Raw genomic sequence first — 15,859 nt, forward strand, 5'->3', positions numbered from 1 at the left:
GACCGGCAACAGATTCGAGATAATATAGTGGAAGGCATCATTCGCTCTCCTGATCTAGTGAGGTATGACGTGCTCTGGGTGGCTCCTGGGAAGAGGGACTGGTCTGGTGATGGATCTGTGTGATTTACTCTGCAGCCTCAGGTTTTGTTTTATTTATTTAGATTATTTTGGTGCCAGTACTGAGACTTGAAGTCATAACTTCACATTCTCCCTTTTTTTTTTTCTGTTCAAGGCTGGCACTCTGCCATTTGAGCTATACCTCTACTTTTGGCTTTTTGGTAGTTAATTGGATAAAACGATTGCTGAGCAGTGCCCAGCAACAGAATACTGTGTGTATGTGTGTGTGTGTGTTAAAACAATTGCTGAGCAGTGCCCAGCAACAGAATACTGTGTGTGTGTCCGTGTCCGTGTGTCCTGGGGTTTGAACTCAGGGCCTGGGCACTGTCCCTGAGCTTCTTTTGCTCAAGGCTCCACATTACCCCTTGAACTACAGCTCCACTACTTTTGGCTTTTTGGTGATTAATTGGAGTTCAGAGTCTCATGGACTTTTCTGCTCAGGCTGGCTTCAAATCATGATCCTCAGACAGCAGCCTTCCGAGTGCCTAGGCCTTCAGCCCTGAGCCACAGGTTCTTGGCTGCTAGGACACTTTTATGGGAAATGCTAGAACTCTTTGATACGTGATATTCATAACTACTGCATTCTCCTCTGCCCCCTTCCAGAGTGCAGTTAACTATGTGTCTTCGCGTTATTATCAAGCATGATTTTCCTGGATACTGGCCAGCCGTGGTGGACAAGATAGACTGCTACTTGCAATCACAGAGCAGTGGGAGCTGGCTGGGCAGCTTGCTGTGTTTGTATCAGCTGGTGAAGACTTATGAGTAAGTTGGTTCTCTCTGACTGAGGAGAACAGCCCTGAGGGACACTGAAAGTCAGCTACAAGGGGATCTGCTGGTGTGCTATGAAAGATGATGTGACTGAAACCATCAGAGTTAACACATTTAAACATGTATTCAAAGAAACTTTATTCTCCTTACCTACATAGCTATTATATGTGTGTGTATATATATGTATATATATATATATATATATGTATATATATATATATATATATATATATATATATATAGTGTGTGTGTGTGTGTGTGTGTGTATACTAGGGCTTGAACTCAGGGTCTGGGCACTCTTAGTTTTATTACTTAAGGCTGATACTCTGTCACTTGAGGCACACCTCCACTTCCAGCTTTTGTTTGTTAGTTGGAGATGAGTCTCTAGGATTTGTCTACTTTGGTTGGCTTCAAATTGTGATCCTCAGAGCTCAACTTCCTGAGAAGCCTGGATTACAGATATGAGTCACACTAGTGACTGGGTTAGTTTAACTTTTTAGTTTAGGTACTGAGGTTTGAACTTGGGGCCTGGAGTTGGAGGTGAGGTAGCTGCTGTTCCTTAATTTTCTCACTCACTCTACCCATTAAGCTACAGCTCCATTTCCGGCCTTTTGGTGGTTACTTGAAGATAGGAGTCTTTCAGGGCTGGGAATGTGACTTCGTGGTAGAGTGCTTACCTAGTATGCGTGAAGCCCTGGGTTCGATTCCTCAGTACCACATAAACAGAAAAAGCCAGAAGTGGTGTGGTGGCACAAGTGGTAGAGTGGTCTCCTTGAGCAAAGGAAGCTCAAGGACAGTGCCCAGGTCCTGAGTTCAAGCTCCAGGACTGGCAAAAAAAGAAAGACAACCTGTGCTGGCTTTGAACCTTGATTTTTAGATCTTAGCCTCCTAAATAGCTAGAATTACAGGTGTGAGCCACTGGCACCAGACATAATCTGTATATTTCATTAATTGTTGTAGCCTTTTGGGGGAAAGGGAAAGAAATTACTTATTTTCTTTTATTATTTATTGTTCATGTAGATATAAGAAAGCAGAAGAAAGAGAACCACTCATAGCAGCAATGCAGATATTTCTGCCACGAATTCAGCAACAAATTATGCAACTTCTTCCTGATCCCTCCCATTATTCTGTATTACTACAGAAGCAGATTCTGAAAATCTTTTATGCACTGGTTCAGGTAGGTTTCCACTGTAGAAGACTAACCTGTGAAAAGTGCCCAGTAAGCGAATTGTTATTGAAAATTGTGATATATTCTCACACAGATTTCTTTTAAAAATTTCTCAGGAGAAACAGGCTCATAGAATTCACCCAACTTCCCACAACCATCAGTGTCTCTGTGCTCTTGCTCCATGTATGAAGTCTGAGTAATCGAGAACCAAGCGTTATTTCCCTTAAACTTGTACTTAGCAGTTTAAAGCATCCCTGCTGGTAGGTGGGCCATCATTCTAGAAGAGGAAGGGGAAGAAGAGAGTCCTCTTTTATTGGGAAATCACTGATGATTTCTTTGCTTTTGACCCAAACTAAAGCTAACAAAGGTTTAGCAGCTTAATTTCCTTGATTTTAACTATTCCCTCCCCCCTTTCCTTTCTCTTCCTCCACTCCCTCCTTCCTCTGTCTTTCCCTTCCTTCTCCCTCCCTCCCTCCCTCCCCCTTCTGTCTCTCCTTCTCTTTCTCCCTCCCTTCCTTGCTCTCTATCTCTTGCTTCCATTCCCTTCCTTCCTTCCTTTCTCTGCATAGTTTTACTGCTCAGGGTTGGTGCTCTACCATTTGAGCCACAGCTATACTTCCAGCTTTTTGCTGGTTAATTGGAAATAAAAGTATCTTGGATTTGTCTGTTCCAGCTTGTTTGATCCTCACATATCAGTCTCTTGAATAACTAGGATTACAGCCATGAGCTATTGGCATCTAGCTATATTTCATTTAAAAAAATTGAAAAAACCGTTCATAGAGACAACTCATGACATGTATATTTCTAAATTTTAAGTACACATGTATATCTATATATATATGTATATATATATGCTATGGATCTATTTTAAGTTAAATTTTAGGTTCAGTCATATGAAACTGCTATTTTCATGCTTAAATTCTGGCTTGTTTATATGTTTGAATCTTCCATTGTAGATAAAACGACTGATCTTGATGGACAGGAAGAAGAGTTGTTTATATTCTGTTCTGTTTTCTAGTATGCCTTGCCCCTTCAGCTGGTGAATAAGCAAATCATGACAACGTGGATGGAGATTTTCCGAACCATTCTCGACAGGACTGTTCCTCCTGTAAGATGGAGCTCTGTTTCTTATTAAAACTGGGGAAATGGGCTTAGAGTACTTTTAATAGGCCAATGCATTATTTCAGCCTATTTTATTGTTTGGGTTTTTTTTTTAACTGTATTTTTTTTGTCTTTTCTTTTTTGGTACTGGGGATCGAACCCAGGACGTTGCGCTTGCTAGGCAAGCGCTTTGCCACTGAGCTACATCCCAGCCCTATTTCAGCCTATTTTAAACAACAACAACAAGAAGAAAAGATTACTATAATGTTAGTAAAATAACAGTTAGGGGCTAGTGACTCATACCTCTAATCCTTCCTAATTGGGAGGCTGAGATTTGAGGATTGAGGTTTGAAGCCAGTCTGAGCAGGAAAGTCCATGAGACTGTTATGTATGAGGAACCAACAAAAAGCTAAAAGTGGAGGTGTGGCTCAAGTAATCTTGAATAAAAAAGCCAAGCAAGAGTACAAGGCCCTGAGTTCAATCCCCAGTACTAGCACACACAGAAACAAAACAACAGACAAACTAAAATGAAATAACTCATAATACTTACGTCTAGAAAGCTTAGATTTATAAAAATAATTATAACTAAAAATAGTAAAAATCCTTTTGAAAGCTTAGTGTTTATCTAGTTTCCCCCTTCCCTTCCCTCTCCTCCTTCCTTTTTTCTTTTCTTGCCAGTCCTGGGCTTAAACTTAGCGCCTAGGCACTGTCCCTGAGCCTCTCTGTACTCAAGGCTAGTGCTCTACCACTTGAGCCACAGGGCCACTCCCAGCTTTTTTCTGTTTATGGTGGTACTATTTATGTGGTACTGAGGAAACAAACCCAGGGCTTCATGCATGCCTGGCAAGCACTCTACCACTAAGCCACATTCTCAGCCCTCTTTTTTTTCTTTATGTAAATAACATTTTATTTTATCTTTACCTTTTGTGTGGGGGTTGGGGGAGGCTTAAACTCAGCCCAGGTACTGTCACTTTGGCTTTTTGCTCAAGGCTGGCACTCTACCACTTGAACCACAGATCTACTTCCATCTTTTGAGTATTGAAGGTAAGAATCTATTGGGCACTGGGTGCTGGTGGCTCACACCTGTAGTTCTAGCTACTCGGGAGGCTGAAATATAAGAATATGAGAATCACAGTTTGAAGCCAGCCTGGGCAGAAAAGTCTCCATGAGACTTTTATCACCAATTTAACACTTGAAACCGGAAGTGGAGCTGTGGCTCAGAGTGGTAGGGTGCTAGCCTTGAGCAAAACAGCTCAGGACAGTGCCCAGGCCCTTAGTTCAAGTCCCATAACTGACAAAATAAAAACAAAACATCCTTGTATTTTAAAAGTTCAAGATTTTTATTTTTGGATCTGAGGATTGTATTCAGGATTGGTGCATGCTGGGTATAGCTTAGCAAAGTTGGACAAGATACACTTGTGTCCCTTTCACCAAGATCAAAATGTAGAATCATTTCATTATCTCAGAGTCTTGCCAAGGTGTTAGCAATTTTTTTCCCTGCTTATTCTGAAAGTGGAGGTGTGGCGAATGATTAATGTGCCTAATAGCAATGTTTAATGAAATGTATTGTGCTTATTTAATTCCTACCCAGCAATTTATTATTATTTTTAATGCTAGTAAAGGGGTTGAACTCAGGGCCTGGGCACAGTCCCTTAGCTCTTTTGTTCAAGGCTATATCTCTACCACTTGAGTCACATCTCTACTTCTGGCTTTTTGTTGATTGATTGGAGATAAGAGCCCCATGGACTTTCCTGCCCAGGCTGGCTTTGAACCTGGATCCTGAGATCTTGGCTTCCTGAGTAGCTAGTATTATTTAATCTGAGTTTTTGCTCCTTTAGGAGACTCTACAAATTGATGAGGATGACAGACCGGAGCTGGTGTGGTGGAAGTGTAAGAAGTGGGCCCTGCATATTGTAGCTCGTCTCTTTGAACGGTAATTCTCCATTACAGTGATTCTACATTACACAGAGCAGGCTAGTTCCTTTGCTGGTCTGCTAAACATGATTATTCCTCTTTTTTGGGTCCGGTTATGGGGCTTGGACTCTGGGCCTGGGCACTGTCCCTCAGCTCTTCAGCTCAAGGCTAGAGCTCTACCACTTAAGCCACAGCGCCACTTCCGGCTTTTTTCTTTTTGCTTATGTGGTGCTGAAGAATCGAACCCAGGGCCTCATGCATGCAAGGCAAGCGCTCTACCACTGAGCCACCTTCCCAGTCCCTCCTTTTTAATACCATAGAGAAGAAAGAGCCAACCAGCCAACCCTATGCAAGGTGCACACCTGTATTGTAGCTACTTAGGAGAGTGAGATCTGAGGATTCCGTTTTAAAGCCAGCCCAGGCAGGAGAGCTGGAGACCCTTATCTCCAATTAATCACCAAAAAGCTAGAAGTGGCTGGGCACCGGTGGGTCATACCTGTAATCCTAGATGTTCAGGAGACTGAGATCTGAGATTGAGGTTTGAAGCCAGCCAGGCAGAAATGTCCCCTTGAGACTTTTATCTCCAATCAACCACTCAAAAACTGAAAGTGGAATTGTAGCTCAAAGTGGTAAGAGTTCTAGTCTTGAGCAAAAGAGCTCAGGAAAAGTACTTAAACCCTGAGTTCAAGCCCTATAACAGCAACAACAACAAAACAAGCCAGAAGTGGAGATATGGCTGAAATGGTAGAGTACCAGTGCTGAGTGAAAAGCTCAGAGATGCCCAGGCCCTGAGTTCAAGTCTCAAAACGCCCCCCTACCTCACAGTCTCCTTGCTCCCCTCCTGTCACCCTTTGTTTAAAGTCGCTTTACATGTGCTCATGCCTTTGCAGTCAAAAGGAATTGGGCAGCTTTCTCTGGCTCTTTTCTATTTTTTTTTTGGCCAGTCCTAGGCCTTGACTACAGGACCTGGGCACTGTCCCTGAGCCTCTCTGTGTTTAAGGTTAGTGCTCTACCACATGAGCTATAGAGCCACTTCTGGCTTTTTCTGCTGGTACTGAGGAATCGAACTCAGGGCTTTATGCATGCTAGGCAAGCACTCTACCACTAAGCCACAGTCCAAGCCCAAGTTGTGTTTTGTTTTTGTCAGTAGTGGTGCTTGAACTCTGGGCCTGGCGCTGTCCCCGAGCTCTTCAGCTCAAGGTGAGTGTTCTACCATTTGAGCCACAGAGCCACTTGGCTCTTTCTATTCTGTGAAAAACATGAAAAAATTAACATTAGGCGTTTAGAACTATCCAGGAATTAACTTGAAAAGTATTTATGGGCTGGGAAGGTGGCTCAGTGGTAGAGCACTTGCCTTGCATGCATGAGGCCCTGGGTTCGATTCCTCAGCACCACATAAGCAGAAAAAGCTGGAAGTGGGGCTGACGCTCAAGTGGTAGAGCGCTAGCCTTCACCTGAAGGTCTGAGGGACAGTGCCCAGGCCCAGAGTTCAGGTCCCACGACCAACCAAAAGAAAAAAGAAAAGTATTTATGAAAGCCGGAAGTGGCACTGTGGCTCAAGCTCTTCAGCCTTGAGCTTAAGGACAGTGCCCAGGTCCAGAGTTCAGGCCCCACAACCAACAACAACAACAAAAAAGAAAAGTATTTATGGATGCATTTATGTATTTTTTTTGTGTGTATGACAGTGCTGGGGCTTGAACTCAGAGCCTGAGCATTATTCCTTAGCTTTTTCACCAAAGGCTAATACTCTGCCTCTGAGCCACAGATCCACTTCTGGCCTTTTGCTTGTTAATTAGATTTTTCTGCTGGGACTGCCTTTCAGCCATGATCCTCAGATCTCAGCTTTCTAAATAACTAAGATTACATGCATGAACTATCAGTGCCTGGCCAGTTTTAATGTTAAAAGTATTAATGAATAGAAACATTAGGTCGAATGTTTTTGCCCGCCATTATTAATCCCTTAGGAGCTGTTGGTTTGGAAGGTGACCGCTTTGTCTGAAAGGTGAAGGGTTGCCAGTGTCCGCACAGCTCGGCCTGCTTCATTCTGTGTCTTATGTGAAAGGGAATGTGGTAGTTTTCTGGCCCAGTAGAAAACATCTTTCAGTGGCCATGTTTTGATGGCTGAGCATCCTTTGTTTTTCAACTTTATAGCACTGACATGATTCTTCTTTGAATTTTAAGGTATGGAAGCCCAGGAAATGTCACCAAAGAATACTTTGAGTTTTCTGAATTCTTTTTGAAAACCTATGCTGTAGGAATTCAGCAGGTAATAAACTTATACTTTTAAAATAGGATTATAATTGACAACTATTTTTGATTAAGGTGCCACTAGCTCACTCCTATAATTCTAGCTACTCAGAGGCTGAGATCTAAGGATCATAGTTTGAAGCCAGCTGGGGCAGGAAAAGTCTGTGAGACTCTTCTCCCTAATTAACTATCAAAAAACTTTAAGTGGAACTGTCGCTCCAGTGGAGAGTACTAGTTCTGAGTGAAAAAGCAGTGCCTAGGTTCTGGGCTCGAGCCTGAGTACCAGCATGAGGAAAAAAGTAGATGTCAGACAAATGAACTCATTACATATTTAAAGAAGATGCAGTGGCAGCTTTGGGAGTAGTTTTAAAATCCAGTCTCTTCTGGCAGCCATCATCAGAATTACCCTTCCTGAGTTCTCCTAGGCTTTGGACTTTGATCTTTTGTTGAAATTGTCCTAGCAGTGAGATTAGTTTAGCTTAGATTACATGCTGCTTCCATTAGTTCAGTTCGATTGCTTTCTTACAAGTATCTTTTCTTTTTGGTGCCAGTACTGGAGCTTGAAGTACTGCTCTTAGCTTTTTTGTTCAAGGCTGGTACTCTACCATTTGAGCCATACCTGTACTTTTTCACTTTTAGCTTTTTGCTGGATCATTAGAAATAAGAGTCTCACAGATTTTCCTGCACAGGCTGGCTTCAAAACATTCTGATCTCAGCCTCAATTACAAGCATGTACCATGGTTCCTGGCTCTTTTTGTCTTCCTTCCTTCCTTCCTTCCTTCCTTCCTTCCTTCCTTCCTTCCTTCCTTCCCTCCCTCCCTCCCTTTTTAGGCACCACACTGTGTGTAAGCTACATTGTATTAGCAATAATAAGCTCAGCATCATTATTTCGGACTTTTGACAAGTTCTATAAAATAAGCCTGGATTTTAGGTAACGAGTGTTGTGTTTTGAAAGATTTTTGCAACCTACTTACAAACTTGATAATAGGCCCTTGGACCAGTCAAAGCTGATTTGCATTTCTAACACATTTATAAGATTATTTCTTTGTTGCTTTGTATGTCCCTCCCCCACGGTATAACCTCTGCTTTCACTGTATTTGATGTTGTTATAATTTGTGGAGGGGAAGGGAAAAAACAAATCGTTTAAATAGGGATACAGGTGGACCCATTGCAACAATGAGACTACAAGGTATAAGTTGTTATGTCGGAAAAATGAACTTTACAACTTTGGGGGGGGGAGCGGATGGGAAGGGGAAACCAAGGAGGAGGCTACAATGCTTGATAAGAAATGTACTCATTATCTAGCCCATGTACAGTATTTTCACAATTAAAAAAAAAAAGAATTAAAAAAGCTGATTTGCAATGGTGTTTGTGAACTGCTTTAATCAGGCTTAAAAAAAAGCTCTTCAGGGGCTGGGAAGGTGGCTCAGTGGTAGAGCGCTTGCCTTGCATGCCTGAGGCCCTGGGTTCCATTCCCCAGCACCACATAAGCAAAAAGAAAAAAAGCCGGAAGCACTGTGGCTCAAGTGGTAGAACGCTAGCCTTGAGCTGAAGAGCTGAGGGACAGCGCCCAGGCCCAGAGTTCAGGCTCCACGACCGGACCCAAAAAAAAAAGCTCTTCATTAAAGATCTTCCACCTGAGAATATAAAATAAAACTTTTTTGTCATATTTTTCTTTTAGGAACTCTGTTTTCATTATTTTGTAGATGTAGAAATATCTGCCTCTGGAATTTGTTTTGGCATGAGGTTTAGAGATCCAGTTAATTTTTTAAGAGCCGATCAGTTGTATTTATTACTATTTTAAAATCATGTTTAGATTTTTGAACAATTTCTTTTTTTTTTTTTTTTTTTGGTTTTTTTTTTTTTGGTCCGGTCATGGGGCCTGAACTCTGGGCCTGGGCACTGTCCAGAGCCTCATGCATGCAAGGCAAGCACTCTACCACTGAGCCAACTTCCCAGCCCTGAACAATTTCTTTATCAAGCAATATAATTTGTTTGTGCTGTCCCTTGCTATATAGAAATTTTTAAATGTTTTTCAGTTAGTATTATTATTTATATTTTTTTGTACCAGTACTGGGACTTGTACTTAGGACCTTGTACTTAGGACCTTGAATGCTCAGTTGACTTCTTGCCTCAAGACGGATGCTCTACTACTTTAGCCACACCTCCAATTTCAGCATTTTGGTGATTAATTAGAGATAAGAATCTCATAGATTTTCCTGCCCAAATTGGCTTTGAACTGGGATCTTCAGGTCTCAGTCTCCTGAGTAACTATGAGGATAGGCACAAGTAAGCAGTTCCTGGTTAAGATTGTTTATTTGTTTATTATCTAGTCCCAGGTCTTGAACTTAGGGCCTGGGCACTGTTCCATAGCTCCACTTCCAGCTCCCCCCCCCCCCCACCCAGTCCGAGGGCTTGAACTTGGGGCCTGGGCTCTATTCCTGAGCCTCTCTGTGCTTAAGGCTAGCACTCTACCACTTGAGCCACAGTGCCACTTCTGGCTTTTTCTGTTTATGTGGTACTGAGGAATCGAACCCTGGGTTTCGTGCAAGCTAGGCAAGGACTCTACCACTAAGCCACACTCCCAGCCCCCCTACTTCCAGATTTTTGATGGTTTAATGGAGTCTGAGTCTTGTGGACTTTCTTGCCTGACTTTGAACCATGATCCTCAGATCTCGGCCTCCTGAGTAGCTAGGATATTATAGGCATGAGCCACTGGTACCTGGCTCTAGACTGTTATTTTTATTTTTTGTTTGTTTTTGTCAGTTGTGGGCCTGAACTCTGGGCCTGGGCGCTCTCCCTCAGCTTTTCAGATCAAGGTTAGCCCTCTACCACTTGAGCCACAGTGCCACTTCCGGATTTTTCTGCTTATGTGGTGCTGAAGAATCGAACCCAGGGCCTCTACCCAGCACTCTACCACTGAGCCACCTTCCCAGACCTAGACTGTTATTTTAAAAAATAGTCTTAATTTATTTTGAAGAGCTAGTAACAGAATAAAACTTAAATTTCTTCTATATAGTTCCACTGGTTAGTAGTCAAACAAATGGCTTGAAGTAAGTCACAGAGACATGCTGTATTTCAGTATAAATTGCCTATTTGAGTTTTCTTCCCAAGCAGTGATTTTCCCCTGGAAGCTGTTAATTTTTATTTCTGTGTTTGTAGGATAGTAATTACATCATTGCTAAAATGTTCCCTTCTTTTTTAACTCATTGTTCTATATTTTACCTTCCTATTTTTCTGTAGGTTCTACTAAAAATTTTAGATCAGTATAGACAGAAAGAATATGTGGCTCCTCGTGTTCTTCAGCAGGCCTTCAACTATCTCAGCCAGGGGGTGCTTCACTCCGTGACCTGGAAGCAGATGAAGCCACACATACAGGTTTGTTTCAGAGAACAGTTTCCAAAATTGTGCCCAGTGAATCAGGTTCTCAATAGAGTTCTATATTTAGAACTCCTTACTTCCATTAGTAGTAGTTTTGTGTGTGTGTATATTTTGGTTTAGAGGCTTGAACTCAGGGTCTGGGTACTGTCCTTGAACTTTCTCCACTCAAGGCTGATATTGTACCACTGAAGCCCCAGCTCCACCTCTGGCTTTGTGGTGATGAATTAGAGTTTCTCATGGACTTTCTTGCCCATGCTGGCTTCAAGTCTGGATCCTCAGATCTCAGCCTCCTGGAGTAGCTAGGATGACAGGTGTGAGCCACCTGTACCAGGCTCAATAATACTTTTTCATAAATGCAATCATATATTTGTAATAAAGGGCTTGGAAATTTAAGCAGTTGAAAAGTGAGCCCTTACAATTTGGTAAGTTGGAACTGTTGATTTTTTTTTTCCCTCAGTTTCTGTTCTATGGAAAGAGATAGTATTTTTCCATTTTTTTGTTTTGTGCTACTACTGGGGTTTGAATTCAGGGCCTTCATACTCTGACTTTTTTTTGTTTTGTTTACTTAAGGCTAGTATTCTGCGACCTTGAGCCATAGCTCCAATTCCAGTGTTTTTCTGGTTAGGATATGAATCTCTTGGATTTTTCTGTCCATGCTGGCTTTGAACTGTGATCCTCAGATCTCTGCCTCCTTTGTAGCTAGGATTATAGGTATGAGCCACAGTGCCCATCACATACCCTTTTTATCTAAAGGTTGCTAGGACCTAGGATCAAATAAGGTATTTTGTTTGAAAACATTTTGAAAATTGCCAGCAAGTATCTACTAAAACTGTTAGTTTGCAGAAAATGAACTGTGATATGTGACCATTTTCTTTGGTAGGTATCAGCAGACATTCTCTTTATTTTAGATGAAGTGCTTTAGCAGAAGTTAAAATTTTCTGGGTTTTTTTTTGGGGGTCCGGTCGTGAGGCCTGAACTCTGGGCCTGGGAGCTGTCCCTCAGCTCTTCAGCTCAAGGCTCGTGCTCTACCACTTGAGCCACAGCACCACTTCCAGCTTTTTTCTTTTTGCTTATGTAGTGCTGAGGAGTTGAACCCAGGGCCTCATGCATGCAAGGCAAGCGCTCTACCACTGAGCCACCATCCCAGCCCCAAATTTTCTGTTTTTATACCAGTTGTTTACTGAAAAGTAGAATTGTGTGTTATTTAATTAAAAAATGAAAATGGAAAATAGTGAAACATTAAAAATAAATTCTTATATGAATATAAACAATTGGATAATTAAAAGTTTTATAAACTTTCCTGTCCAGGCTGGCTTTGAACCGGGATCCTCAGAGCTTAGGCTAGAATTACAGGTGTCTATCACATGTCACTTATAGTACCTTTTAGATATATTTTTGTAGGCATCGTAATAAGTTTTCCTACTAATTTTGATAAAACTATGATAATTTCCTTGTAATTAATAAAATGCTGACTTCATTTTACTTATGATATCCCTAGAAAAGGATGAGTTGTGATTGTATTTCTTCTCTTTTCAGTATTTTGGCCTTATTTTGATATGTCTGGAATGTAGGAATAAGAAAACTCTGACCCTTAGAATGGTTTTTTTCTTACTAGAATTAATCAGTTTGGAAGAAGTGGTATGAAATGGTCCTATTTTTATGTAAGTGGTCTGTAGACCATTAGCAGCAGTGGACAGAAAGGTAGGATTTCTCCTGAAATACACATTTGTGCAGTAGGGTATTGGTTTTTTTTGTGTGTGTGAGTGTGAATGTGAGTGTATGCTGGCTCTGGGGCTTGTACTCAAGGCCTGGGGGATGCTCCTGAGTTTTTTGGTTTTTTTTTGGCTCAAGGCTAGCACTCTATCACTTGAGTCACAACTCCACTTCCAGCTTTTTGAGTAGTTTCATGGAGAGAAGAGACCTCACAGACTCTACTGCCCAGGGTGGCTTTGAACTGGGATCCTCAGATCTCAGCTCCCTAACTATCTAGGATTATAGGCCTGAACCACTGTTTCTCTGCTGAATATTGTTGTTTGGTTTTTTTGAAGATGGAATAAGAATAGAAATAGTTCATATTGTTAGTTCATTGTTATTTAAGCTGAACATGGAAATATTAAGAACTTTCAAAATGAGAAATAGTAAAAATAACTCTGACACATTTCTTCTTTAAATAAATCAAAGCCTATTTAATGTTGCTTTCTTTTTCTTAGTAAAACTGTATTATCCCTGTCCTTCAAAGAGTAGCATTTATACTTCCTTTTTCTGTACTTTTAATTGCTTGTTATTTAAAATCAATCTTCTATTTAACTCTTTAATGCCTTGGCCTTTGCAGAAGCTCTGTTACCTTGTTGTACTGCAGTGAATGTAGGCTTATCCAAAGGACTTGTGTACTTATTTGAGGCTCAGTGCTGGTGCTCACGCCTATAGCCCTAGCTGCCTACTCAGGAGGCTGAGATCTGAGGATTGCAATTCAAAGCCAGCCCAGGGAAACAAGCTTGAGAGATGCTTATCTCCAATTAACCAGCCAAAAACCCAGAAGTGATGGTGTGCCTCACGATAGAGTCCTGAGTGAGAAAAGCTAAGGGAGAGCACTAGGTCCTGAGTTCAATTCCCAGTACTGGCACCAAAAAGAAAAAAAAAAAAAGTTGGGAAAACTAACATCATAAAGACTGTGCACGAGTACATTACTTGTAATCTCCAAGTTTGGATAGCCTGTACTCACTCACTATTGTGTTTCTATTTCTCAGAGTATCTGTGAAGATGTGGTTTTTTCTGTGATGTGCTACAAGGATGAAGATGAGGAGCTATGGCAAGAAGATCCCTATGAGTATATCAGGATGAAATTTGGTAAGTGAAACTTTTTCCTGCATGGTTCCTAAATATTATAATCATTTGTGTGTGTGTGTGTGTGAGTGTGAGTGTGAGAGAGAGTGTGCTGGTTCTAGGGATTGAACTCAGAATCTAGGCATTGCCCCTGAGCTCTTTTTTGCTCAAGGCTAGAGCTCTAACACTTGAGTCACAGCTCCACATCTGGCTTTTTAGTTATTAATTGGAGATAAGAGTGTCCTGGACTTTTCCTGCCTGAGATGGCTTCGAACCAAGACCCTCAGGTCATAGCCTCCTGAGTAGCTAGAATTACAGGCATGAGCTACTGATGCCCAGTTCTCCTAAATATTATAATCAAAACTACAAATTTCCCAAAAAGCTAGATGCTGGTGGCTCCCATCTGTAATTCTTGCTACTTAGAAGGCTGAGATCTGATTATGGCTGTTTGAAGCCAGCCCAGGCAGGAAAGTCCATGAGACTCTTTAATTAACCACCAAAAAGCTAAGGCCCTGAGTTCAAACCCTAGTACTGGGGAGAAAAATCATTTGTATGCCAGATTTGTATGCCAAAAAAAATGTGTATGACAAACTGAAACTCTCAAGCATGCGGGACCATTGTAAGCACTTGCTGCTTCAGCTGTCACCTAGGCACTGGTCTGTGGCCCCACCTCTTCCTGAGCCATTTGGACACCCAGTCTTAGACTTGTGTGCTCCCAGGTTTGACAGATCCTTTCGATTCCTGCATACTTTAGAAGCACCCCTAGTGTGCTTCCTTTTCCACAAAGGAATAAGATCTTCCAGTGGCTACCCTGTGTGTGGCTGTTTTGGACGAGGAGGGGATCCTTTTTGCTTTGATTTGCATAGAAGCCCTTGAGCTGTGGAGTCATCCTATTTATCCTTCTTTTCTTTTCTTTTTTTTTTGGCCAGTCCTAGGGCTTAAACTCAGGGCCTGGGCACTGTCCCTGAGCTTCTTTTGCTGAAGGTTAGGAGCAACAGCCACTTCCGGCCTTTTCTGTTTTTGTGGTACTAAGGAATCGAACCCAGGGCTTCATGTGTGCTAGGCAAGCACTCTACCACTAAGCCCCATTCCCAACCCCATTCCTGTTAATCCTTAAGCACTTATCAGAGCAAATAGTTACTATCTGAGGACAGAAACCTTTTTTTTTTTTTGCTAGTCCAGTGGTTTGGACTCAGGATCCTAGGCACTGTCCCTTAGGGTTTTTATTTTATTTTTTATTGGTGTGTGTGTGTGTGTGTGTGTGTGTACGTGTACGTGTACGTGTACGTGCGTGCATGCGCATGTGCGCGTGTGAGTACGCGTCAGTCTTGGGACTTGAACTCAGGGCCTGAGTGCTGTCCCTGAGCTTTCTTGCTTAAGACTAGAGCCCCACCACTTGAGCCACAGCTCCACTTTTGACTTTTTTGGTGGTTAATTGGAGATAAATATCTCACTAACTTTCCTTCCTAGGCTGACTTCGATTTTGGCCTCCTGAGTAGTTATGATTACAGGCATGAGCCACTAGCACCTGATACCCTTAGGTTTTCATTCAAGGCTGTGGCTTTACCACATGAGCCACAGCTTCACTTCCAGCTTTTTGGTGGTTAATTGGAGAGAAGAATTTCATGGACTTTCCTGCTCCAGGTGGCTTTGAACTGTGATGTTCAAAGTGTGAGCTACTGGCACCTAAGTGAGAACTTTATCTTATTTGCTTCATTTTGCATTCTTCCCTCCCTCCTTCCTCCCTTCCACAATTCTGTAGTAGTGCTTAGCCATAGCCTTCCACACAAGCACATCGAAAGTACCATGACGAAGCCATGCTTGCCCTCTATGGAACTTGATGTCTCTGTGTTAAACTGGTATGGTCACTAGGATATTGTTATAGTGCTTTATTAGTAGATTCGGTAAGTGAGGAGGCATTGGCTTTTTTTTTTTTTCCTTGTCAGTCATGGGGCTTGAACTCTGAGCCTGGATGCTGTCCTTGAGCTGAAGAGCTCAAGGTGAGTGCTCTACCTCTTGAGCCACAACACCACTTTGGTTTTCTGGTGGTTAATTGGAGATAAGACTTTCCTGACTGAGCTGGCTTTTAACCGCAATCCTCAGATCTCAGCCTCCTGAGTAGTTAAAATTACAGGCGTGAGCCAGCAGCACCCAGCTTGACATTGGCTTTTTTAAAGGCAAAGTATAGGAAAAGCAAACAAAGCAGAAAACATTTTTAACCTACTTCATGTCTCTAGTTTTCTTTGGGAAATCATTACTCAAGTGCAAGATTTCTAATTTTCCCGTGTGTGTGTGTGTGTGTGTGTGTGTGTGTGTGTGTGTGTGTGTGTGTGTGTGTGT

The 15,859-nt window shown here is 41.9% G+C and overlaps 1 protein-coding gene across 1 annotated transcript in view; it reads left to right on the forward strand.

The window, feature by feature from the left end:
• The first annotated feature begins 2,267 nt into the window (after positions 1 to 2,267).
• The window catches only part of Ipo8 (importin 8), a 44,317-nt gene continuing 30,725 nt past the window's right edge, over positions 2,268 to 15,859 (forward strand). Inside the window, exons 1-6 of the mRNA XM_013033439.1 lie at positions 2,268 to 2,313; positions 3,072 to 3,161; positions 4,993 to 5,087; positions 7,250 to 7,334; positions 10,559 to 10,693; positions 13,444 to 13,543. Coding sequence (XP_012888893.1) covers positions 3,108 to 3,161; positions 4,993 to 5,087; positions 7,250 to 7,334; positions 10,559 to 10,693; positions 13,444 to 13,543 — 469 coding nt within the window. The 5' untranslated portion in view covers positions 2,268 to 2,313; positions 3,072 to 3,107. The remainder of the gene's footprint in view (positions 2,314 to 3,071; positions 3,162 to 4,992; positions 5,088 to 7,249; positions 7,335 to 10,558; positions 10,694 to 13,443; positions 13,544 to 15,859) is intronic.

The sequence above is a fragment of the Dipodomys ordii genome, unplaced genomic scaffold (genome assembly GCF_000151885.1).
Source record: "Dipodomys ordii isolate 6190 unplaced genomic scaffold, Dord_2.0 Scaffold167, whole genome shotgun sequence".
Taxonomy (NCBI): domain Eukaryota; kingdom Metazoa; phylum Chordata; class Mammalia; order Rodentia; family Heteromyidae; genus Dipodomys; species Dipodomys ordii.